Source organism: Microcebus murinus, chromosome 19 (genome assembly GCF_040939455.1).
Source record: "Microcebus murinus isolate Inina chromosome 19, M.murinus_Inina_mat1.0, whole genome shotgun sequence".
NCBI classification, from domain to species: Eukaryota; Metazoa; Chordata; class Mammalia; order Primates; family Cheirogaleidae; genus Microcebus; species Microcebus murinus.
In genome coordinates, this window is record NC_134122.1 from 42,822,126 (window position 1) to 42,849,588 (window position 27,463).

General features: G+C 46.5%; 1 protein-coding gene across 2 annotated transcripts in view; it reads left to right on the plus strand.

Moving 5' to 3' along the window:
• The window catches only part of SLC35F3 (solute carrier family 35 member F3), a 355,820-nt gene that overhangs the window by 224,403 nt on the left and 103,954 nt on the right, over positions 1–27,463 (plus strand). The window contains exon 1 of one of the 2 annotated variants that reach the window (XM_012738245.3): positions 13,128–13,295. The exons of the other annotated variant lie outside the window; for it this stretch is intronic. Within the exon in view, the coding sequence (XP_012593699.1) occupies positions 13,220–13,295 (76 nt within the window). The 5' untranslated portion in view covers positions 13,128–13,219. Of the gene's footprint in view, positions 1–13,127; positions 13,296–27,463 lie in introns of those variants that run through there. 2 annotated transcript variants of the gene reach the window in all.

A 27,463-nucleotide genomic window follows, 5' to 3' on the forward strand; every position in this document is an offset into this window, starting at 1 on the left:
GTGATTCTTGATTACAGTTTATGCAGTACCTTAAGTTTCCATATTTATTGGCTTCAGCTAGCTCCAAGGATAGTTAAGTGGAATCCATCCCACTAATGAATCAAATAATGCTTCGAATACCATGGGTGAAGTGTCCCTTAAATGTTGAGAACACCACTGCCAGAGACAGATTTTCAAGCTGCTGTCATCCTTCATGTCTTAGATGTCTTAGTTTGCTACTAATCCCAAATTAGAATCCTGCTATCAATAGAGCATTCAATGCCTGCTTGCTTTAAATAAGCAATCAAGTTTAAAACAAAAATCAGTGAGCTTTTCCTGTGAGTATTTCCCGTAAATTCTGCTCAGCACAGAGCTCTTCCGAGATCATTCCCCACCTCCACGAGCAGAATATGGGACTTCAGTGGATGTATACGTGATTATTTTCTTTTAATGGTGTTTTTGGCTGGGGTGCATTTTTTTTTCTCATCTTTGTAGTTTTACCAAAAGAGGTGGCTTAAAGAAGGGGTTAAAATGTGTGTGAATGGATGGGGCATGTTTAGACAGTGGCAAGGAAAGACAGTTGAAAGATGAGGAAGGAATCTTAAATTGTGTCCCAGTTTGTTCATTTGGCTTTAACATATCAAACCAAACACATGTACACTGAGGGGTAGTTATGTTAATAAACAATATGTAATGGGCATCCACAAACTCATTCATAAATACTGTATCTAAATCATAATTTCTAACCAGTTGCTGAAGCTTATACTGGTGGATGATGAGCTGAAAGGTTTGCAAGGGATGTATCTTGGAGCTCTTCTGCCGGTCTTTGCACCACTGTGCCAGAGCACAGGCTTCCCTCGTGGTTGGAGCCCTCTGCATTTCAAAGACGTGCCAATCCAGGGTGACAGGGCACCACAGAGGTTAGCCAGGACACAAACAAATGGTCTGTACTCCTGTCTAAAACAGGTACTGACACAATTGCTTTTCACTCACACACACTCAAAGGCAAAACCAAACACCATATGTCAGCAGGAATGAAGAAATGGTATGGGGCTAGGAGAAGATGCAGTGAGTGAGACTGGAACGGAGACAGAGGCATCCTGAAGAAGCAATCAGAAGGCAAGACGACTGCTCCCTGCTAAAATACCCACAGAGAGCTGCACCCGGGTAAGAGAGTAACGGCTGACTCTCCCCAGCTCAGTGCAACAAGTCCACATTCTACAGGAAGAAACCAACACTGTTATTAAAAACATCTTTCACCTTCTCCCTTCTCTTTGCCTCATTACTCGCATGCTCTGAAAATTTATACAGCAAGAAAAATATAAAAAGGATGTGAGAGCAAATATTTAAAATATGAAAAATGAGAGTAATCATTTGCTTTTTTAAGAGTTGGACAGTTTTATTGTTTTAAAAAAATTATTTTTGTTTTAGGAAGTGTGTTTTTTGCCTTTTTAAAAGTCTGCATCATTTTTTCTCTTTTGTATGCTTCCTCTGTTTTGTTGTTGTTGTTTTGGTTTGGTTTTTCTTTTTTCTTTTTTTATTTTTTGAGACAGGATGTCACTATGTTGCTCCAGCTGGTGATTTTCCTGAGTAGCTGGGACAGTAAGTGTGCACCACCGTGCCCAGAGTTGATCATCTACTTTTGATGTTACATTAAACATACTTCTAAGAAGACCGACATTAAAAGCGGGGGCCTAAAAGAATTTTATATAAAAATAATAGAAATTAACTAAATATTTTAAAAGAAAAAAATAGTCTCACATTTGTTTTATATTAATACATTCCTGTTCATGAAGACTATTCCCATTTTATTACCATTTGTGTCTGCTTAGAAGAAACTCAATTTTTAGACCCTTTAAACTATTCTTAAGCATCAGTCCAGTCCCCCAGTGAACTGAACTTCTAAAAGTAGACAATCTTCTGTGTTAGGGAAGTCTCAAGGAGAAAGTGAATGAATCACAGTTTTTATTTGTGGTAGTTAGAAAACATGAAAAAAAAATACAAGCCTCTTCAGTTTTTTTCCTAAATATATATATATATATACACACATATATATATTATTAATAGATAGCTATAGATAATATACACATATATATTGAATGGTATGATATTAAGGGAATATGTGATATACATAAAGATCATGTTGGGTATAAAATGTATACCTATTTTTCCTCTTTAGCCTTTTCCCTCTGTTACCAAATAAATTCTTTTATCCACTATATTATATTCTTTTGCATAAATACACCACACTTTATTTCCCATTACCCTGTTGGCGAACATTTAGGTTATTTCCAATTTCTTACTAGTAATAAAACTTGGATGAACATCTTTGTAATATATCTATGTTCAATCAAATTGTTTCATGGAGAAAATTCCTCAAAGTGGAAATAGTGGGTAATAGGCCAGGAATTTCTATTTTTAAAGAATTTTGATATATATCACCAACTTTCAGAAAGGATACATCAATTTTTACTCTTGTCAGCAGAACATGAAATTTCCAAGGATAATCATCTTAAAAACAAAATAAGAACTGACAAAAACCCAGGATCTCATTTGGACTAGATAATTTCAAAAGTTTCCCACGCAACCCAGGCACCCATCAATTCATGAGTGGATTAATAAAATGTGGTATATGTATACCATGGAGTACTACTCATCTTTAAGAAACAACGGTGATATAGCACCTCTTGTATATTCCTGGATAGAGCTGGAACCCATTCTACTAAGTGAAGTATCTCAAGAATGGAAAAACAAGCTCCACATGTACTCACCAGCAAATTGGTATTAACTGATCAACACCTAAGTGGACATATAGGAATAACATTTATCGGGTGTAGGGTGGGTAGGAGGGGGGGATGGGTATATACAAACACAATGAGTAAGATGTGCAACGTTTGGGGGATGGACACGCTTGAAGCTCTTACTCGAGGGGGGAAGGGGGGCATGGCCAATATACATAACTTTAACACTTGCACCCCTATAATATGCTAAAAAAAAAAAAGTTTCCCACTGAGCTGGAACATTACTACTGTGTCGATGTGCTGTGACAAACACAAGCTCAGGCTGGCTCTCTTGCCGAGCGCTACGGGCTGTTCATAGCTGTGCATCATCCCCCTAGAGCACGGAGAATCCACCTTTGTCAAAGTGCATAAGGAGTTATTTGTAGTTTACAGATCCACATGCCAGGGGTACTCTGACACCAACCTAATAATTTTAGGAACAAACCATATATGCATGCGGCCCTCCAAACCCCACGGGGAACTCCAGGAAATTCTTGAGGATTCCATTGACCTTTTGCCCTACACCAACAAACCCAGCTTTGGGGAAAGGCAAGACTCACACTGGCTCAATCTGGAGCAGGACGTACCTCCACACCTCTGACCTCTTTTTGCTTTTGTCCAGCATGGGCAGGAACTTCTTTTTCAGCCTCACAGCAAAGAACAGCTTTTGCCTTAAGCAGCATTTTGGTTTGCTTGCTTTTACAAAAAGTGAGGTGTGTCACTCAAACCTGATTAAATTATGGACCATCTTTCTCCCTTTGTCCTGCACCAACTCTTCCGATGACCAGTGCGATTTCTTACTGGCACCCAATGCCCAGCGTGGGTCAACAGAAATCAATGCCAAACACATGGGAGAAAGATAGCAATCCTCAGTGCTTATTTGGGGGAAGACACAATTATTTCTTTGGAGCACATTGTATTTTTTGGCCAACAGGGTCATTTGGCCATTTGTGACATACAAAATTTTTATTCCTACCTAGTGAATTCATGGAGAGTTACAGTGGACTTGTGTTCAGCTGCATGCTGAGGTCGTAGTCTCAGCATGTCCCACCTTCGGGGAATATCACTGGTCAGAACTCACCTTCATTGTCACTAAGCAGAAGCACAGCACCTGGAACAGAAGAGTTGTTTGATAAAAGCCTTGCATTGTGAGACAGACAATGCTAGAGGACACCTAACCCCAAGAATGCGAGAATCATACTTCGATCCCCTTCTACTCCCAGAATCTGGGCTTGTGGGACTCCACTAGGGCTCTAACCTTTCTCTGAAGCCCATCTGAGGGGCAGAAAACAGGCAGAAGCCTGGGACAGGGCCTGAGGGTTTCCAATGGGAGAAACTTGGTCAAGAATCAAACCCAGTGCTGTAAGCAACTTTTTCTCTAGGATGGAGAGAAGAATGCATCAATGTCCAGAAGAAAGTTCCCCGAGGGGCAAAGCAAACCAGGACCAAGCCTTCAGGGAAGCAAGTTGAGCAAGGAGGAGGGTTTGAGGACCCAGAAGTCCAGGGGGCTCCCCCCCATCTGGTAGCAAGTAGCAGAAGACACTCCCCAAGAATCTCTGTTCGCCCAAGACGGCGGTGAGCCAGGGGGCGTGGGGAGTGTGACACTCTGTAAAGCCACTCTGCCACTCCTCCACGAACAACACTGCACAGTCTCCATGATCCTTGGGGGCATCTGGTGTTTTCATGGTGAATGGAGAGGCAGAGCTAGGTCAGGCACTGAGAAGGTCTAGCTGGTTCCTAGATCTGCCAGCTTAAAGCCGGGAGTCGGGGAGGACAGCCAGGTCCCCAGCTAGTGGAAAGAAGCCAGTTGTGGTCAGGGACCATGTGAAGAGCAGGGTGCCCAGAGGTCGCCCACACCTAGGCGGTTCTTGCTGTGCAGAGCTTCTTTGCAGGATGGGCAGGACTCTTCTGGCTCCTGAGTGGCTATTTCTAGGGTTCAGGAAGCTGATCCTGGCACGACCTGCAAACCTTGACTCCTGGCAACGTCCTGCTTCTTTCTGCCTCGTGACTTTCCATCCATCCATTCGGCAGTGACTACTGAGACCCTGTTCCTGGGCCAGCTCCTGCCTCAGACAGCCGACAGCCAAGCGGGGAGAGGAAGGGAGTGTGCAAACAACTCCAGGGCAAGGTGGACGGTGACGGCCACCTTCAGAGAGAGACCAAGGGCTACGCAGTTGTAAATGGGGACAAGAGCTCAGAGGTCAGGACTTCTGACACTCTGTCTGCCCAGCGTTGAGCCTCACTGAACGAGACCTCGCCCGCAGGTCCTGGACAGCCCCGTGCTCAGAAATGACCGAGCCATGGAGTGGCAGCAACGTCCTTCCCAGACCCAAACATCTTCCTCCTCCTCACGCCGAGTCTGACAGCCGTCGTCCCCTTGCTTCACCCTTGGAAACCAACACCGGCTGAGGGAGTCGTCTCCTGGAGTTGACGAGGATCCGATTTAGGTCAGTATTCTAGTCCCACTGCACAGAGGAGTCTGACTGGAGGCCAGCTGCGGTCGATGAGTCATCCGGAACACGAGCAGGCAGCTATTTCTGAACTAAATGGCATCGGATCTCTCGCCTCACCTTGAGTCCAGTGCCCTGGTCTCCAAAAAAAGCTCCCTCTGAGATCAAGCCAGGGAAGGAGACAGAGAGACCTGAGCAGAAGGGAGTCAGCAACATGGCTTCGTCACTCCGGTCACCATGCAGGCAGAAAGCAACGTCCGGGAGGAGGAGGAAGTGGACAGTTCTAAAAAACTCTGGAATTCTGGGTCCTATGAATACACTCCTCCCTTCCTTCCCTCCCTCCTTCCCTCCTTCCCTCTCTCCCTTCCTCCTTCCCTCCTTCCCTCCTTCCCTCCCTCCCTCCCTCCTTCTTTCCTTCCTTCCCCCTCCTTCCCTCCCTCCCTCCCTCCCTCCTTCTTTCCTTCCTTTCCCCTCCTTCCCTCCTTCCCTCCCTCCTTCCCTCCTTTCTTCCCTCTCTCCTTCCCTCCTTCCCTCCCTCCCTCCCTCCCTCCTTCTTTCCTTCCTTTCCCCTCCTTCCCTCCTTCCCTCCCTCCTTCCCTCCTTCCTTCCCTCTCTCCTTCCCTCCTTCCCTCCCTCCCTCCCTCCCTCCTTCTTTCCTTCCTTCCCCCTCCTTCCCTCCCTCCTTCCCTCCCTCCCTCCCTCCCTCCCTCCTTCCTTCCTTCCCTCCCTCCTTTCCTTCCTTCCTTCCTTTCTTCCTTCCTCCCTTCCTTCCTCCTTCCCTTCCTTCTTCCCTTCATTTCCTCTTGCCATCTTTCCTCCCTCACTCCCATCCTTCCCACTTGGGGCACCTACCATATAAGCCATTTACTGTGTTCGTCACCAAATCAGAGACGACCCCCCCCCCGTCATAGAACCTAGTGGGAGAGACTGAAATTAATGACTGATGCATATTGATCCTTACTATTTGCCAGGTACTGTTATAGGCACTTTACATACATTAATTAATTCTTTCCATCTTCACAACAGCACTAGAAGGTAGATACTATTATTATCTCCATGTTTAAAATGAGACAGCTGATGAAATAACTGGCCCAGGTGAAACCATTTACAAGCAGTGCCCCCTTTCCATACTGATTCGTACTCCTGGTAGCAGCTTCTGGAAGAGGCATGTCCACTTCCCAGTGAGGGAAGGGACTGTCATCTCTTGAGTACCTACTGTGTACTGGACACTGTTAGTCCTCCTACACCTGCTGATCTCTGGAAGGTCCCAGGAAAGGGGGCTCAGCCTCCCCTAGAGGGAGGCGTCCATCCCAGTGTCCCCCTCCCAGCTGTGCTTCTGCTCCTCAGCTCCAGGTGTGCCATGGCTCGGTCTTCCACAGGGCCACCATGTAGCGTCTGCCACCAAATGCAGGTGAGCCCCTGGCGGGAGTTCACAGAGGCAGTAAGCACACACCCTGCTCCCACCTGCGTGCCTCTGCCTTTGCTCATCGTGATCCTGGCTCTAGGCTCCAGCGTGACCAGCTGCTGCCTTGTCACCATGGGGCAGCCCTAGGGGTGTCTGGAGGGGCCAAGGGACACATCTAGAAGCCCATCAGTGACATCCAATGATCCCACCTCTCCATGCCCTGTCCCCAGCTGGAGTCACTCAGCCTTGATGTCCGCCCCCTGGACAAAAGGAAAAACTTAGTGGGACCCTGACAAGTCTGGGTTTGTCCTAGTGAAGCACGTTGCTGCCTGGGGAAGGAAAAGGACACATGAGGAGGGCGGAAGGCCACCGAGCCAGCCCTCTGTCTCAGGGTTCTTGTTTCCCTGCCCTTGCCCTGGGAGTTACTGAAAAGGATATCAGCGATCCCGGCATGGTGGGGAGAAGGAGCTACTCGGGGCACCGGGAGCCCATTTCTTTGCCATTTCTCTGTCCCTCCCACGGGCAATGCCGGTGCTTCCTCCACTCTGACAGCTGCTGACTGAGGCACTGGGGTGGAACTCCATTTCTGGTTCCTGGAACCACTTTAAGTGATTATTTTTAAACACTGGTAACCACAAAAATAATTTGTTATTCTTACTCTTTAATACTGCGAAGGATTATGAAACAGCGCTGATATTTTACAGTGAATTAATTGAAGTGTATGTTTTCTGACTATTGGAAACCATAGCTGGATTTTAAAATGTTATTACTTATTTTGAACACACTAAGTAAAGGTCTTCACGTAACGTACCACACATATAATTTTAACAGTATGGTTCAAACCACATGGATTATGACCCATGAATAGATCATAATAAAACCAACTTAGTTGATCATAATCAGCATTTTCTTGTTTGGGCCATGACATAATAGAACATAACAACAACTAACAACAAAACCCAAAACAGAATGGTTAGAATAGTGTGCTCCGGCCAGGCAAGGTGGCTCATGCCTGTAATCCTAGCACTCTAGGAGGCCGAGGCAGGAGGATCATTTGAGCTCAAGAGTTCAAGACCGGCCTGAGCAAGAGCGAGACCCCGTCTCTACTAAAAATAGAAAGAAATTAATTGGCCAACTAAAAGTATATAGAAAAAATTAACTGGGCATGGTGGTGCATGCCTGTAGTGCCACCTACTTGGGAGGCTGAGGTAGGAGGATCACTTGAGCCCAGGAGTTTAAGGTTTCTGTGAGCTAGGCTGACGCCACTGCACTCTAACACAGGCAACAGAATGAGACTCTATCTCAAAAAAAAAAAAAATAGTGTGCTCCCATGTGGTACAGGAATATTTTATTGGCTAGTTTAATCAGTTACATATGTGTTTGTGTGTGTATATATAATATATAAACATACACCATGTATATACACAAATGGGTGCATATATCATTGTGTACATACATACACATATACCTCTACACATTTGTGTGTAAAAGTTGTGATGTAAAACATATATTTCCAATTTTTAAATTGACATATATTTTACAAATCATAAAACTCACCCTTTTTAGTGCACAACTTTTGACAAATGTAAAATGTATTTCTGACTATGTCAAAAAAGTGAGAAAACCACTCAAAGCAAGAGTCTACTTAACTAACTGTAGATATTCACAAAGTATGACATTCCTTTAAAGTCGTTGGAGGCATTGACAAATATCTAGGAAGATAATCTTATACATCCCAAATTTTAAAGCCAAACAGAACCTGGGAGATTATCCAGTCAATGGTTTTCCAAACTTTCTTCTAGCAGTGGCATCCATTTTTATACACCAAATCTAGCAAGGAACCCCAACAAATAAAAGTACAGTTGCTTTGCAGAGACCAAGAAACACTTTGAAAACTGCCAGCGGAGTCTACCTCTCTCAAGCCCAAATTGAGAAACTGAGGCAAGAAGACACCGAGTGACCACTTGAGGTTAGCCAGTTTTTGTTGGCAGAGCTGGAGCTCAAACTCAAGCTGCTGGCTATAGTTTGAGTTGGTCTCACGAGAATCATAAGTACCACTTAACTCCAGCAAATGGATTTATGCCTTCTTGGAATAGTGCAGTGGGACCATAAATATTTACATACCACTGCATGGAAAAGAATAGATCAGAGGCCCCTGTGAGGGCAGAAGTATGAGCCAGTCCAAGGAAGGCCAGAACAGATCATTCAGGAAACAGGTATGTAAAAGAGCTGGAACCTCAATATCAGCCCAGAGCTGGGAGCCCAGTGCCAGGAAGCAGAATGGTGAGCCTCCAGAATTTGAAGAATCAGCCAGGCCCAAAGTAGTCACCCCCAGGCTTGTCTGCTTTCTCTTCCTAAAGGACCATGGCTGGGCCCTTGCCTTATGGGATGCAATTTAAATATAGTCCTCGGTGGTAGGAGAAACTGGCCATTTTGTCTCCTTTCTTATCTAGGAGTCCTCTTCCACTTCCATTCTCTTTGGTTTGGATGTGGGGAGTGGGGAGAAAGCAGGGAGTATAAAACTCATGCCCCTGGTATATAATTTCCGCATCTATTACCTACCTTCTGTAGCTATGCAACGAACTCACTTCAGTGTTCAGATTGTAATGATAACACAAAACCCAACCAGTCTTCATAAGTCTACTACTATACCAGGCTACCATAAATTGTCATTAAATATCCCATCCAATCCCCAGCCACACCAGTGAAAAAACAAACAAGTGAAAGATTAAGATTGGTTGACAAAGAACAGACTTCTACCAGAACAGAAATCATCTCACCTAGAGGCTGAAGAAATGCTTGGCTTTGATAACTGTGTGTTCTTAGAAGATGACAAGGAAGATCTATTTGAGTAAAACCTGAAAAAGTCAACCCAATTCCTTTTTCAGATAAATTCCTGTAATACTAAATTTAAGACAGAAAAGACCCTAAAGATGTCCTACAGGTATTATCTCATGCTAATACCCTCCAAAGAGGAATAAGGATTGGAGGTCAAATGGACCCATCCTCTTGCCTGGATATTATTTATCCAGTGTTGTTTTCATTGATACTTCAGGGATCTTACCTCTTTTTGTTGGAAGAATCTCTCCCTCCCCAGCCCCCCCCTTTTTTTTTGCAATTTGATATTTTGGTTTTTAAATGGGTCTTGGGCAATTTTCTAAATGTCCTGAGTTAGGCCATTATAGCCTAACTTCAGTGAGAAGTTTTAGAATGTTGGAATTTTCAAAACACTAGTGCATGCTCATACACCAGTACACCATTAACTTCCTAGATAATTGTGTTTGTGTAGGTTTTTAAATACGCATCTCCACCATATTCCACTCCCAAAAAGGAGTGTTTGCTTAAAGAATATCAGTAGTCACACTAAGAACATCAGTGGGCAGAAACTCCTGCCTTGTAAAGGAGTGCTGGAAGTTTTGGTTTTCTGAAGGGTGGGGGTAGATATTTTTTTGTGAAACATAAGTTGAAAGAGCACATAGGGCTGATGGTGTTGAGTACAGAAAATGAAAGGTAGAAACAAGATACAGTGCTTAAAATTAAAGGGAAAACTAGCTTCTTGGGAAGCCGAGGAGGGAGGATCACTTGAGGCCAGGAGTTCAAGACTAGCCTGAGCAATGTAGTGAGACCCCATCTCTACAAAAATTAAGGGATGGCCGGGCGTGGTGGCTCACGCCTGTAATCCTAGCACTCTGGGAGGCTGAGGCAGGCGGATTGCTCGAGGTCAGGAGTTCAAAACCAGCCTGAGCGAGACCCTGTCTCTACTAAAAATAGAAAGAAATTAATTGACCAACTAAAAAAATATATATATATAAAATTAGCCGGGGATGGTGGTGCATGCCTATAGTCCCAGCTACTCGGGAGGCTGAGGCAGGAGGATTGCTTGAGCCCATGAGTTTGAGGTTGCTGTGAGCTAGGCTGATGCCACGGCACTCACTCTAGCCTGGGCAACAAAGTTAGACTCTGTCTCAAAAAAAAAAAAAAAAATTAAGGGGAAGAGGTTGGGGTGACAATCAGTAACTCCTATTTGATAAGCAGGCATTAACAGATATTAGGAGGTGGTGACTTCCCTAGTACCAAAAGCTCCCGGGACAACCTGCAGGGAAGGGGAAAAAAAGATTTAGGTGACAATTATTGAATAAGTAAAGTTACTGATAGGGGTATTTAACAATATATAATTGTCACCTCTCTGACTTGTACGGAACATTGTAATAAATAGAAAGTAGATATTTTTAGAACACACAAATATTTATTGAGCACTTTTTGTTGTGACTTGTACAAAAGAACGAGGGTGTCGAGGCCAGTGTGCAGTGCTGGGGGAGACCCAAACAAGCACAAGTGTAAGCGCAGTCCCCCAGGGGTGGACAGATGCCCCAGCATGGTGACATCGATCAAAATCACATTCAAATGAAAGGACATGGATTACCGATTACCTGAAACATAATCTCTCCCCTGACTTGGAATCATTATGTGGAATTTTTGTATTTTGTATGTACAATATGTAGGAGAGCAGCATCGTGGTTATAAGTACAGGCTTTTGAATCATTCGCACACACTTAGATTTAAATACCTGGTTGGCCAGTTACTCAGTTACTCTGCGACCTGGGACATTTTAGTTACCCTAACTGAGCCTCAGTTTCCCCATCTATAAAACAAGGTAACAACAACCTTCCAGAGCTTTTGTGAGTAGAAAATGAAATGATTTATGTAAAACGCTTAACAGTATCTGATACATAAGTGCTCACAAATGAGTACTGTTATTACATGATATTTGTTTTAGTTATTTTGTATATAATAAATATTTATTGATGAACTTGAAACAACACATAGAAGTACAGTTTTGTAATATTAAAGGTTCTCTTTAACATACAATAAGTAATTGTTTTTGTGTTATGTTTATTGTGTTTAAAGAAGGAAATAGCTTATTGGCTTATCGTAGTGTTATCTCTAGAGGTCTTGAGACAAGTTCCCCAAAGAGACGTGTGATGTCCCTAGAGGGCTCTGCAAGGACCCTAAATATGTTAATAATACCTTCCCTTGGTGTAGTGGAGGGGAAGCAACCCTGAGAAATCCTGATCTTTTGGAGACCCAGGGGCATTCTATTCATCCTGGTTGTCCAAGAGGGCAAGTGAGAACAACAACCGTACAAGAGCAACTTCTAGGAGCCACTTCTGCTGGAGACCTGAGGCTGTGCAGGTGGATGTCACCAGGAACCGCTGGGAGGTGCCAAGCTAGGGAAGAAACCCTATGACTCTTAAGTTCACTCTCCACCTACAGTATTCTACTGCGTTACTGGGGAATTCTGATTCTGGGGAATCAGAATGACCCACTACAATGTATAGCAATTTTAAAACAGGAAACCAGGTAGCATTGAAGGTTCTGAAACTCTGGGTAAGGACTTAACCAACAAAACTCACCTTGAATCTGAACTGATCTTTCCTTCAGATTGCTGGTGGAGGCTAAGACCAAAACTGATGGTTGGGCACGTGCGAATGAGATGCCCGTAAACTCCTTGGGGCTCTGGGGCTGCATGAGCCCTGCGCATCCCACCTGCAAGGGACCATGGCAGGGCGCTTTCAAAGAAGACTCACTATCGTGGGATAAACACCCCTCTGGACTCAGTGGTCACTGTAGGATTGCTCTGGCAATTGATACAATGCCATTGCTTTGTAACAGGCAATGGTATGCCATTGCTTTGTAACAAGCACCATTGGCCAGTAGCTTACAACTGGGTCTTAGTGGGAGCCTTGGGGCTGGTTGGTGCCGTTGGAGGCAAGTGCCAGACCTGCAGTTGCAGCAAGAACCTGAAAGCTGGGGAAGAAACGGAGCTGTCTTGCTTCCCAGGCAAATTTGGGCTCTCTGGACTGAGGAGGTGGGACAGCAGGAAAAATGACCTCAAGCCTTTGTTTTCTTGTGGCTGCTTTGCTTGTGCGGACTTTGCATTTCGTTCCCCCCCAAAAGAGCTGTCCACCGGGACCAGACAAAATAATATGCCTCTAGACTCAAGAAGTGATTGCGAGCTTTGGGACTGGAAAGCATTGCTTTCTTCCAACGCTCCCTGCCAAACAATTCAGGACTTTGTGCAGGGAGGAATCAACTCTTAATCCAACGTCAAGCATCTCTCTTTTTAAACTTGTGCGACACTGGGGCTTAGTGCTCAGGGTCTCCCCATGAACGGGCTGGTCCTGCTAAAGGGCTGGTGGGGAGGTGGCGACTGAGGCTGCAGTCGGGACCTGGCTGGGAGGGAGGGAGGGAGGGACGCGGGCTGCAGGGCTGGGCGTCCCAGGGCGCGGGGCGGAGCAGGTGAGCCGCGGGGTGGGAGTGGGGAGTGCACTTGTACGTGACGTTGGAGTTTGCAGCAACCTCCAAGTAGGAGGCTGTGCGCGCGTGTGTGGAGTGGCTGCGCGGCCGGGGAGGATGTGCGCGGCGGGGCGGCCGCCGCAGTGAGCCTCGCGGAGACCGGAGCCGGCGGGCAGCCCGGGAGGCCGGGACGGAGAGGGCGAGCGGCTCGCGCTTCGCCGCGGAGGAGGGCCCCGGAGAGGCGCGCTCCAGCCGGCCCCAGGATGTAGGCGATCGGCGGCGGCGCTCCTGCAGGCGGCCGGCTCATCATGAAGAAGCACTCGGCCCGGGTGGCCCCGCTCAGCGCCTGCAACAGTCCGGTCCTGACCCTCACCAAAGTGGAAGGTAACGCGCGCGGCCGCCTCGCCCTGGGGCGGCGGGGGCCTGACCCGGGAGTCCCCGCACCCCAGCGCGGGGATGCTGCCACCCTTGGGCGGGCTGCCTGGTTGCGGGGCGCTGGGGCTGGGGTGGCAGCTCCCCCTGGACGCGGCTCCGCAGTGCAGCGTGCCGCTGCCTGCGTGGGGGGACTTGGCAGCTCCAGGGGCTGCCCTGAGCTCCCTCCCGAGCAGGAGTGAGACGCTGTGGCGGCTCCACCACGCTCTCCTCCCCGAGCAGCCCCCAGCACATCTGGCCGCAGCTGCACCCTTACCTCCTTCCAGGCCTGCCGGGTATGAGGGGGTCGCCCAGACGCTAACCAGTGCCCCCTCCCCAAAACGCACACACGCGTTTGAGTTGCCTGGGTTTGGAGCACCCCTCGGCTCACCCCCAAGCAGCCCAGAGTGTTGCCCACGCCGGGGGAGGCGGGAGAGGGCTACGGCAGGCTAGGGATACGTCTGCCCTGCCTGTTCCAAGCCTTCCCCGGCCACCAGCCAAGGGACTGCCCTGCTCCGTGGGAATGGGCGGGGCACACAGGTGAGGGAAGAGCCATCCCCAGTCTGTAAACATGTTTTTTCCCAGGCCCTTGAGAGGGGTGGGAGGGGCTGTGAGAGGCCCCCAGAATATCTTCTTCCTCCTCCTCCATGTCGCCCCTACTGCATGGAATCTCCGCCACCCAGGGGACAAGAGGCAGAGGTCAGGAGAAGAAGGAGCCCACAGAGGAGAGCAGTGCCTTATTACTCAGATACAGCCGTCGTTCTGCTGGTGGAAGGGGGCCTTGCTTTCCAATGCAGGGGTGGGCAGAGACACCAGTCCTGGTCCTTAAGGTCCTTAACTCCACCTCCCAGGAGGCAGAGGTGGAAGGACTACCTCTCCCAGGAGCTAGTGATCATGGCCAGATGAGAAAGGGAGACCAGCCCTCAGTCCCAGGAGCCACCATGGGGTCCCTTGCTTGTCCTGAGCTGACAGTCCATTCGTACAACCAGTGAGTGAGGGGCGGCCATGGGCTCTGAGGCAGAGCCTGGCTTCTGCCACCCCCCACTTGGAGCCAGGACCTCTATGGGCTTCTGAGGACCCTGCATCCCACTCAAGATTCCTGTTTGTCACGATAAGTCTCAGAAGCAGTGAGGGCAAGACGAGGCTGGCTTGGTAGTTGTGTTCTGTGCGCTCGCCCCATCCGCAGAGGCCTGCACATAGCCACTCTGGTGCTACGGCACCCATCCTATACATGAGGACCGGGAGGCCCAGGAAGGTGGATTGATTTGTCTAAGACCCACGGTGGGTAGGAGGTGAAGCAGGAATGGAATACCTGCGCTATCTGAGCCAAAACCCATGCTTATTTTAGAACATTGCTTTGCAATGACCTGCAGCTGCTTACCTATTTCTCATCATTTATATCTTTATGAGACTGATGTTTTTTTCTACTTGTGGCTATTCCTTCCCTCCTCCATCTCAATCTCAGGAAAGACTTGGTATTGGTCATCTACACCTGAGCTTAGTGCAAGTACAACCTCTCCCATGGGGTGTTCATATTTCTAAGCTTTCTTCCAGACTTTGCCCAGATGGACATGTGGGTTGGGAAGGGGAAGGGGTTGGATACTTATTTTTCTTAGGGAAGCTGAAAGTGAGAGTTTATCTCACTCATGAGGTCCTTATGGGAAGTCACCCCACACACACACCTGCTAGTAAGGCAGGTTGGCTCTGCTCTCCTGCAGCAGGTGCCTCGTTGGGGCAGCCCTAGACCACCTTGAGCAGGACAGGTCTGGTGAGGCTGTCTGAGCTGGGCACTGTGGCCTCAGACTGCTGCAGGAGGCGTGAGTGACATGCCAGGTGTGGGTACTTCCCTATGGCCAAGTCTAGAGTTGCCTTCAGGGAACGAAAATGACTATTCAGCCCCACCCCCTACCCCTAGGTTAGTTCAGGGCTGCCGCCAGGTGAGCTTTGAACCTCCCATGCACACTAACACCAGCAACTGCCTTACCATGGCCTTGGGTTTTTAACCAGCGTTTCCTCAGAAATGTCTGTGGGTAATAGAAGCATGTATGGAACTAAGAGTTGGGCAGATTGCAGTCAGGACCGGGCTCTGCCCCTTATACAGTTTGATTTGTGTAAATCATGAATACTGAGCCTCAGTTTCCTCAAATGTAAAAGAAAAATAACAACCTGCCTCAGCAGGCTACTGCTGGGAAATACAGTGAGGTAGAGGTAGGTGACAATAACTAGCAAGCCCCCATTTCCGGGTTGCATGCTACACGTACATGTATATCGGCAAAAGTCTGCCTGTCAGAGCCCGGCAAGACCTGCTTTTGCGATCCTGGGCTCACATATATCTCTGCCTGGTTTTTTCCCTTGGTGTTTTTATTCAGTTTAGCTTTTGGTCTATTTTTTTTTTTTTAAACCATTTGCATCTTGTGTGCCTGTTTTGGAAGTGTTGAATCATTGTGTTTTGCCTTGAATGTACAGGGCGAGGTGGTCCCCATACTGTGGCTATTTCTGTGTGGATGGTAGACAGGCTACAGGGACGGAATGCAGCCGGCAGGGAATATTTATTAGCTCGTAGAGTGTGTCATCTAAGGGGAGGCAAGAAGGCACCAGCGTGTGGTACATATAAAACCAAAATAGAAAAGGCAATGCTTGGTTGAACTCAAACACAGGAAGATGGACAAAGATGACTTCATTTACTCAACAAATACTTCGTCTGACCCGCCTCTGCGTCCTGGGACAACGTAGCGAGGCCCTGGAAATGCAAACATGAACGGCGCTGGCTTCGTCCTCATGAGGAAGCTTTAGTCTAGCGGGAGAGAGACATACACAGATAGATAAATTGTCAAATGCAAGGTAGTAAGTTCTGGTGCAGAGCTGAGCACAGAGTATTTCGGGGACACTGAAAATTGAGCAATCTGAGGAGAGGTGTTCCTGAGGGGGAGGCCTTCTGAGGGGGAGGCCTTCTGAGACAGCCGCATCACAACCGAGGTTGGGGGGATGTGAGAAGACTTGTCAGGCACGGAGTCAGGAAGAGGCTGTCTCGGGCGGAGAGAACAGTGTCTGCGCAGGCTCGGCCCGAAGCCCGAGGGCCGTGGGGCTGGCTGGGCCTCAGATGGGGACTGAGACTTGAAAGGCGCTTTCTGGTCAGATTGATGGCATCTGTCATACCAGACAACATATCTTATTTTCTCATATCCTCTTCTTGGCTTTCCCCTCAGAAGCAGACACTGAATCTACTGACGTGGCACGTCTCAAATAGAGTGGTATTTACTGGGACCATCTATATTCACAATAAGGTGGTTTATGTTCAGTGAAATTACATTCAAGGGGAATTAATAGCTGAGAACAGAACGACGAATTCCCTCCAGACGCCGGCGGCGACCAGCGCTGTGGGGAGACTGAGGACTTCGGAGTGAGACGGACTGGCTCTAGCGCCCTCCTCTCACCCTGCCCACGGGATTTGTGGCTAATGATGAATGCTCTCTGGCAATCAGTTCTCTCATATGAAAGTAGGGGTGGTGACATGTCCCTCTTAATAATGAAAATAATAACTTTCACTAATGAGCGCCTACCATGTTGCAGGTTCTGTGCTGAGGCAGATTGTCCTATTATCTCTCTTCTTCCCAAAGCAAGGGCACTTGTCACCCTACTTTACAGACAAGGAAACTGAGGGCTCAGAAAGTCGTTCACAACAAGGTCATGGAGTTAGAAAGCAAGCGTCCCTGGCTTCGCATCTATATCTGCCCAGCTCCAAGTATGGCAAGACCTTTGCACAACTGCATTCGTTTGAGTAGGAGAGAGAGCTACATCAGCTCGTGGGACTTTGTCGGTGCTCACTGAATGTTCCCTAAAGCTCCCATTGCAGTGTGGCTCGTAGGACCCAGGGCTCTTGGCCGTACTCTCAGTGCCTCTGCTTTAGGGGATCAGGCAGTCTCCGCTGTCCCCAAAGCACACCTGCCTACTGTGTTTCTGTCAATAGGACTTATCCTGGACTGCTCAATTATTATATACGTGAAGTCCCAGCCACGCTGGACCCATCGGAGAAGATTCTTGAGAAGTATCCTGCCAGAGTGTTTCCCGACCCCCCAAAATATTTACCTGGTTGGCTAGCCCTGTGCCTGACACTGTACTGACAAAAGTCATTCATGTAGTGATCAGACATATTCCCTAATATGTGCAAGAGAATTAACCAGATGTTTTGGGGGCTTTTAAGAAGAGTAAAATACAATCCTTGATCCAAAAGAGCTTCCAAACAAGTGAGAAATGTCAGAAATGCACACAAATAAAGATTACATGTTGAAATGTAATTTTCTTTTAATTCCATAGAAGGAGCATAAAATAAATGCTGCATTTCAGCAGAGGGCAAGCTTACTTCTGGCCAGAACACAGATGGCCACTATGTAGCACTTTTGCTTGGCACCAATACTCCCTTCTTTGCCAAAATGACACAATTTAACAGGACGTTCGCTCCTGCTGAGTCCGAATGTGGCTTCAGAATTCTTCTCCTCACCCAACTAACTGCAAGTGATGACTGTACATTCGTTGGAATCACTTTTCCTGGGAGCACGGGCAAGGAGACATGGCTGAGGGTGTTGTCCTTACCCTCCGCTGTCAGAGGTGGGAGCTAAGAACGTGGTGTTCCTGGCACAGGGAGCCCCAGACAAGGGTACAAGCCAGGGAGGGGTGGCACCTGGAGACCTGTAAGCATCAGCTGGAGCCAGAGCTTGGGTTATCTAAAGAAGTCAGGGGGGATAGTCCACAGGGAGCCAGAGAAGAGAAGACAACACCATCCGAGCCTGAGAAACAAAGACAGACATGTATAGCAGTGGTGTTCAACCTGGGCTATGGAATCTTTTTTTGGAATAGAATAAAAACTACCGAAGTCTATCACATGTAATAAGAGTCAGAGTTGATCTGAAGCACTTTTATTTCAGGGGTGTGTGCGTGCACGTGCGTGTGTGTGCTCATGGACGTGCCCCATTGAAGAGGTACAGTGAAGTCAAGTTTAAAAGTCCTGCTGGTAGGTATCCACTGCAGACAAGGGGACACTCCGGGAAGTGACTGCAGGGGTCCGAGCGTGAGTTGCCTCTCTGAGTACTCGTGGCATCCCTGTGCAGTTGTCCTGGTGGTATTCCCACTGTGCAGGTGAGGGTGTGGAGTGCAGGGCAATCAGGTAGCTCACCCAGTGAGACAGCAGCCGCGTGGTGTGCCCATGTTCCAGCCACCACACCATGTGACAGTGAGGACAGGGATAGGACAGAGGAGGAATCAGCAGGCCATGGTGTAGAGTAGGAGGGCTGGAAAGGGAGCAAAAAAAAAAAAAAAAAAAAAAGAAAAATATAAGAGAGGAAACACATTTGGGAGGACGAGAAGGGAGAGTCTCAAATTTCGACATTTGCGCTTGAGGCCTTGGCAGTGCCTGCAGATGCAGGTGTGTAGCAAGCAAGGAGGTGGCAGAAAGAGGTGGCGAAGGCTGGGGGACAAATTAGGTGACTTGGGAATGAACAGGTAAGTGCAGAATCCTGGTGGCCACACAAGTTTGGGGGATGAGGGAAGCAGAAGAGAAGCCTGAACGGCTTGGACCAGAGAACCTAGACAACATGGCATCATGGAAATTATGGGAAGATAAACAGGAAGAAAGAGGGAGAGCCATGTGTCAAATGAAACCAAGAGAAGGCGAGTTTGCAGAAACGATTTTAAGTGGGTTCTGGTCTGCAGGCCGGATTGCAAAGGGGGAGTGTTTGGGGATGGGGAAGCCATTGCAGGATGCTCGGTTAAAGTGTTTGACATCCTGGAGAACATATAGGAGATATAATAATAATTATTATTATTAAGTGTTTGACAGTGAGAGAGGTCTGAGTTGTGCTAGCTTAAGGCGGAATGGGGGATCTTTTGAGAGAACCAAGCTTTTCTATAAACCAGAAGAAAGGGACTGATTCTGAGTTTGCCCCAAGAGAAAGGTTATTGACACAACAACGGCCAGGAGGAGGCAGCGGACCCTTGGGGGGAGCACAAGACTGAGAAAGGGAGTGATTCGCCTTGAAAATGAGCAGGAAAGGAGATGCTGGGCAAAGACACAGAGAAACATGGAGATGCAGAGGAGGCAGGGAGATGAGGGACCCTGCACTGGTGGTGACTTTGAGCTTCTTTGTAAAGTAGGAAGTGGCATCGTCTGCTGAAAATGATGGATGGGGATTGAATGTTCGAAGAGGTGGGGAAGGGTTCAGAACAGCTCAATTGGGAGAGCCAAGAAGAGATTTAATTCTTAAAAGCCTTTTTGGCGAGTGATACATTTTCCACTGGTTAAGACATCTCGTAGCTCGGGAGAAGGGTCTAGAGGGAAGAACAATGGGTGAGGTGTCAGGACACTCCCGTTTCATTTTCTGCTCCCCCACTAGCTAATTAATATATGGGGCATGTTGCCTCACCTCTTGGAGGCTGGGCTTCTCCTGCTGCAAAGAAGAGGGACCAGAATAGAACTTCCATTGGCTCTTTCCACGGGAACATTCTATGAGTCTATTAAATAGCCTTCTCTGGAGCAGAGAATGGCTTATCTGATTAAAACTCTTCACTAGCTATAGTCAGAGAGCAGAGCTCTGAAGAATTGAGAACCAGGGCAAGTATGGAGAGCATGCATGTGTGTGTGTGTGTGTGTGTGTGTGACAGAGAGAGAGAGAGAGAGGGAGGGAGGTAGGGAGAGAGGGAAAGAGAGAGAGAGTATGTGTGCACATGCACACACTTTCAGAGGGTGGGTTTTGGTATTTGGGTGGGGGTGGAAAGGCCAGATACATGAGCACAACTTGCTCCATGAATCTTCTGCAGCAAGAAGCCACCGTACCTGAGATGGGACCCCAGGTTAGTAGATAGCCCAAAAAGAACAGAAAGACCTCAAAGAGAAGCTGTGCAACTTCCGAGCGTTGCCTGGGGCTGGCTCCAGCTGTTTTTGTGTGAAAGCCTCTGTGCCCGGGAGTGATCTCAGTCACTTCACCCTTCAGTGGTGCAGCTTGCTTATCCTTGGATAGGAGGTTAAGCCAGGAGGTCGTGTTTAACACTTTGGTCCTTGACTGAGCACGTTCATTCCTGCCTTATTGATGCTCAGCTCTGCTGAGGTCTGGAAGGAATGTTTTCAAAAACGGTGTGTTCATTTTGCTCTATTCTTCTGCTCATTTTCATCTAATACTCTGTCCAACCAAAACACACATGCCTCTTCTGATTAGAGGATCAGAGGTGTCATCCTCACCTGGCAGCTGCCCAGTGCTGCCTTGATGAGTTTGCCCCTCCACGAGAGAAGGCTCCAGTGGGCCCCCTTCCTGCAGAGCCCTCACACTGCAGCCTCTTTGCCTGGGGGGGCCGCCCTGCATGTAGTCTGCCCTCTTATAAACCCGTGGTTTGCCCTGTGAGTTCTTATAGTTTGAACTCCAGTCCATGTACAAGTCGAAGGATCTGGAGACACTAACTGCCTGGCAAGGAAAAGCATCAGAAAAGAGGAGTGTCCACCTTTGTTTGGGTTTGCATCAGGGTCACTAGCAGCACCAAAATATCACCAGGTCTACAACCCGTGAGCACCTGCTGTCTGTGCAGAGGTGCCATGTGCCCCTGCCACAAAAATGGTGAAATTCCAGGAGGCTGCACAGGCCAGGACTAGCAGGGCACGCGGATTAAAACTGATCCCCTCAAGCTCAGATGTTTGCAGACCAAATATTGAAACACCGCGCTCTGCTCCCTCCCAGGAGCAGGCATCGACGCTTCCCCCGAGGCGCAAACAGCATTGTTTAGAGCTTATCCATCCTCAGTCGCTTTCCCAAGAGCCATGATTCACCTTAGGCCACGTGCGTTCCAAGATTGTCTTAAATCCACCGCATGAGGTGGTGTTATTTGGACTTTGGAAAGTTATTCTGGGGATCTCTAAGGAAAGGGGAGTAAGGTGGAAATGCCAGTACAAATGTCTGATTGTCGGTAAACAGAGTCTATCCTCTGCAAGTCTATCCACTGCGAGATGGTGGTGATTGTAGGGCACAGTGGCTGGGGGGAGGCCGGACACACGCCAGCTCTCAGACTGCCTCACAGTAGAACTTCAGGAGGTTCTCGGAGAAGCCTCCCACCACCCCACTCCACCCCAAAACGCGACCTTCCTTCACCTCCCAATTCTCTATCCCAACCAGAAAAATAATGTCCTAGTGCTACACACTAATTTTTTTTATAAACGACTTCACAGCTGCCATGTTTCTTTCGTCTCTGCTCACTGCCTCCAGGAATCACCTTACAACGAAGGTTTAAGCAATCCACAGGAGGCAGACAGATATGAGATAGTAGCTGACATGTCTAATCCAATGAAGTTATTTCTTCATTACTAGGTTATCACAATAAATACTCTATACCCTCTGCAGCTTGCCATTCACATCCTACAGAGTGCTAGCTCCCCATCCCTGCCTTCTACCTTCGCAAGCGCAGCACACTCTCTACTATGATCCCCTTTGTGCTAGTCAGCTCGGGCTGCCATAACAAAACACCATAGACTAGATAGCTTGAAAAAAAAAAAGAAATTTGTTTATCATAGTTCTGGAGGCTGGAACTTCGAGATCAACATGCTGGCAAAATCAGTTTCTGATGAGGACTCTCTTCCTAGTTTGCAGATAGCAGCCTTCTGTGCCCTTCCCTGACCTCCTCCCCATATGTGTATGTGTAGATAAAGAGAGAGAGAGAGAGCTCTCCGGTGTCTCTTCTTTTAAGGACACTAATCCTATCAGATTAGAGCTCCATCCTTAAAACCTCATTTAACTTTAATTACCTCCTAATGGCCCCATCTCCAAATACAGCTACACTGGGTGTTAGGACTTCAACATGTGAATTTGGCGAGAACATAGTCATTCAGTCCATGATGATGCCCTCATTCCAGGGCAGCAAATGCCAGCCCAGAGTCCTATACACACTCAGCCTTTTCCATGTTAAAAAATGGAGTCTATCCCCTGCAAACCTGAAGTCCCTTTTTAGTGATGGGTGGTTCCAACAGAGGTGTTCAGCACCATGGCCCTGATCAGCTATCAAAGGGAAGAATGAGAACACCCTCCACTCCCGTTGATGCTCTGGAGTCAGACAGACCTGCGTTAAAACTGCATCTCAGCCACTCGGTGATCTGTGTCCTTGAGATAGAAACTCCCAGAGCCTCTGCTGTCCATTCTACAAAAGGGGAATAATCATGTTGACTGGCATCCTCATGACAGGTATAAAAAGATACATAACAGCTCCTGGCAGAGAGTGTGGGGTAAATGCTGCGTGTTTAACCACCACTTGCTTAATTACCTATACCCTCTCCTTCTCCTTTACTTAGGGTCAACATTCAAGTTCAATTATTCCTAGATCCTGTTCTTTCCCTGGGACCTACGCTAGTCAGGAGCATGGCTGTGGCCTCAGCCATGTGTGATTAGTGGGGGTATTTACTCTTCTGACCCAAAGTCAGGAATCCACACAGATTATCTGGCAAGGGCAGGAGGCATATTGAGTTGGGATATGTGAATTAAGGATTGCTTCGGGACTCCTGGAGCATGAAGTGGCTTTATATGTGTGACAGCCTTTTCTGCAAGTCTCCTTCTTCCCTTTCCTCTACACCACTGCTTACCAAAAAAGTCACACATAAATTCACCTAGCAAGTATTTAACGAGTAGATACAATAAAACCTGAATTACATTTTCTGGGAGATAAGTTACACTTGCAAGTGGCCATTAAAAAAAAAAAAAAGCTCCAGATTTTGCAAGCTCCTCATTTTGTAAAAGCTATTTGGTTTCAGGCTCTGGGCTGGTATATCCATCAGTAATCAATAAATGGGAAATTGTTTATCAGGCCCTGTCTTTCTCTGGGCCGTCTAGCAAAAAGGGGAAGCAGAGGCGGAAGTCTAGTTCCCAGAGCAGCTCTCAGCTATGTCCTGCTTGGATGGAATTAGAGGCACTTAAGCCTCTACAACGTGGGCACTCTAAGTGCTGCCACTTGGACTAAGCAAGCTCTACCAGGGGAAGATTCTGCCTGCTTTGTGCCCCACAGTAGCTTTGTCAATAAAGATTTGTTGGATGAGTAGCCTAAAAACGTAACTGCTCCACCCAAGAGAAATATAAACATATATCCACACAATTACCACAATAGCCCAAAACTGGAAGCAATCCACATGTCCATCAATAAATGAATAGACAAACTAAATCTGGTATATCCATGTAATATATTCTTTTTATCCAGGCATAAAAAGAATGTACTGCTGACACATGCTACAATATGGATAAAACCCAAAGACATTATGTTAAATGAAAGAAGTCAGACGTGAAACTCTGCCATATTAATGTGAAATGCCCAGAACAAAGCAAATTTTATAGAAACAGAAAACTGATTGGTAGTTGCCTAGGGTTGAGGGTGGGAAGAGGCAGGGACTGCACAAGAACTCATTCTGGGATGATAGAAATGTTCTCAAACTGTATCATGGTTTCACAATTCTACACATTTGCTAAAAGCTACTGAATTTTATGGTATGAAAATTACACCTCATTAGAGCTGGAAAAAAAAATAACTGTAGATTTTGTTGATGTAGATGTCAGTTGAGCGGCATCTCCTCCCATTGTCTGTGCAATGGTATCTCCTTTGCCTGCGGGAGGCTTAGGTCATGCCAGTCAACGGGTGTCTTCGATTCCAGCTCTGGGTCCATTATTCTAAGAAAAGACACCCCCCTGGAGAGTTTTTCATCAAGGGAGTCAACAAGGGTTTACTTATTCTTAGGGAACCTCATAAAAGAAACATTAGTGTTCTCTTGGAAGTTCCAGAGAGCCATTTTATTAGATGAGAGCAAATGATTTTCAGTCTTTCTTGATTTTCATTGTAGAAGTGACTTTTACTAAATAAACATAAAAAGTACACAATTTATCATTTTTTCAGGGGAAAGCAGTGGACAGCTCATGGGAGAAGGACTTGCCAAATCAGTTAACAGCCAAACTAGACCTCCAACCCACCTGTTATGACCTAGAGTTTCCTTCTGCTGAGCAGACATTTCTTCTACTGAGCAGACTACTTCTGTTTGACCAAAGACTATGACTCCTTTATAAATCCCTAGTAGGTAGGAGACAAGCAGGAAGTGTGACTTTGTAGGTGGTAGGACTGATGCATAGCTTTAGTAAATTGCTTTGACAGCCTTCAGGATGCTGAGACACAGCTTAGAATGGAAGCTCACACACAGGTATGGTTGCATGTCACCATGTCATGACACAGCCAGTGCGCCCAAGAGAACACTCCTCCTGCACACACACACACACACACACACACACACACACACACACACACACACTTTCTCCAAATGCTCAACAGAAGCAACTCTGGCAACTGAACCAGCACGAGCCCCCCTGTTCTCCAGCATCTACGGGTAGATTCAGTAGCATAAACAAAGAATTCAGAGGAGACACGTATGCCAGGAGATGCTTGAATCCACAATTACAGCATCTGTCAGCAGAAGCATTGGGCCAGGGTATATAATCTACTTTGCATTACTTCCAGAACTTCTAGCTAAAGATTAGAATTTAAGGTACAAAAAGATCATAAACTGAGGGGTTGTTATGGGGAAGAGGTGTTGGAGAGTGAGGGTTAAGATGACATAAATAGTACTTCTAGTCCTGTACTAATGTTTAGATGAACCAGGGCAGGAAATAGCTTGGGGCTAATTTGGCGTTGATTTCTTCCAGGCAATCTGCACTGTCTCTTTCAGCTGTGATAAAGGAGTAAAATCAAACAAAGGCGATGCTTGACTTGCAATTTAGAAGGGGGAAAAGTAAAGGAAAGTTTCCTGCACTTGAAGATTTGAAAGGCTTCTGAGAATGGATACTGCCCCTTTTGTGGTAATTCTTTCCATCTGAAACCTGTTTGTGCATAAATTGAAAATAACCCTGAGAATGGTTCCGAGTGTAGGTTGCATTTTTTGCATTTCAAATAGTGGAGAATAAATGTATCTGCTAACCAAATTTGTTGTGTCTCCCACATTTATTCTTTAACTAATTCTATCCTTCTATTGTGGACATTGGAGCTTGCACTTCCTTAATTAAGTAGAGTCACTTGACATCTGAATTTGCTCCAATCCCTTCAGCTAACCTGTCAATTTCCCCTGCTGTCATGCCTCAGCAAAGCAAGATTGGGTGTTGTCACAGAGGGGCGGGGTGGCAGCAGATTTCAGATCCCACCATCATCCTCACTGCCCCTGGGGCAGATCACTTGTATTCCTTATCTTGAACTTTGCTCTCATTTTACTCAGTCTTTCTACCCTTCAGGGCCTGGGCCAAGCTGGGCCTTTTCCGATTCTTGTTACTGTTACCCCAGCTCACACCAGCCACGCTGTCTGCAGAATTCCTGCTACATAGTCAGAATCTCTCCATTTTGCATGTAACTCTTCTGTAATTCTTTCATGGTCTGTTTTGTCACTTTCAAATAGGCTGTCAGTTCCTGAAGAACCGCAATCATGCTTTACATTTATTTATAGACCACCCAAAGCTCTTGGCACAGGGCAAATGCTTCACAGTGATTTCCTGGCCAATTGAAATGCTCCTAGGATGCATTGCACTGCGCATAGCCCTGTGCGATTTATAAAGTCCATGCTGTCATATATAAGGTTAAATAAATGAAGGATGACAACACAATATGATCCCAATTTTGCTGTGTGAGTATGTGAGTGGGTTTGTGTGTCCATGTCGCGGGGTGCGGGGGGCATACCCTTTTGAGATCTCTGCGAATGTGTGTTGCACACACACAAAAGACTAGAAAAAATGCAGCAGCAAAATGTCAACAGTGACATCTCTGGGTGTTAAGATTATTATTGATTGCTTTGTCTTTTTGCTATTCAGTATTTTTGCAATATATTTGCAAAGAATATTTTTCAATGTGAGACAGGATGTGTCTAGAAGCATTGAGTGAAGTAACGAAATTGATAAGTGGTTTTTATTGTAAGAGGCTCAGTTCAGTGAAAGGTTTGCAGTGAATTAGGTTTGGTTGTCTATTATTCTTTATGGGTCTATTCCAATGTTTCCCAAAGTGCGTTCCAGGGTACATTAGTCCCTACTACAGGTGTTACACATTTAAATAATATGGGAAGCATGCATTCTATAGCAGCCTCTTGGAAATTTGAAATGTCTATCAGCCCTGAACATTCCTACAGCAAAGGAATCTGTTCTGATTAGTATTTTCCAAACTTATCTGACTATAGAATCCTTTTTTCTTATGCCTATTAACTGAATTACATTTTGGAAAAATGTTGTTCTATCTTATGTGTGGTTATTTTTAAATAATATAGTACTGAGTTCAGTTTTGAGCCATTTTGTTTGAGTCATTTTGTTTGTGTATTGTTTATATTCCCTTGGTTAGAGGATCCAGAGAGGCTACGAAGTTGGAGAATAGCTTCTTTAATCCAAATCCATAAAAACAATTTAGCAATACAAAATTACATGATTTTCTCCTTCATTGGTAAAGCTTTGCAGTGTCATTGCTTAGTTCTCTAAATTTTAAAGCTTAATTTGCTATAATGAAAAGATTAAATGAAGAAACATGCTGGAAGCCTGAATTTATTCAACCTCCTTTGGAGTCCATTCGTATATTGGGAGTTAGTACAGTGCAACTGCATTTTATTTTTATGTGGACTTTTTTTTTTTTTCATCTCCACAATCATCTTTTCAGGATGAGTTTTTGACAGTGATACTGATAGTGACAAACCTCCTTAACCTCCAACACACCTTGCAAACAAACTATCCCGATAATGAAAGGCTGCAGATGCTAATTCAAAATGGCAGGTAATCCGTGTGTAAATTGAAATGTGCATGCTTCTGTCTGAAGTTGGATTTGCCTTTCTTTGTGGGAATTCACTGTGAGCAAAGGCAAGAAGTCCCTGTGGGAGGACAGATGCAGAAGGAGGGGAGTCCGTCTTCCCTTTTGCTCCCTGCATCTTCCCGCCCTGCAGCCCAGGCACGAACAGACAACTTGTCAGAATCTCAGAGGGTGGCCAAACATTGGGTCCTCCAAGAGCTTTCCAACTAGGGTATGTGCACACATGAAAAGTAAGAGAAGGAGGGCGATTAATTATTAATAAAGCAGGTAATGAAGCATACTAGAGATGGTGTCAAACAGAATTCAGGCCAATCAAGTACATT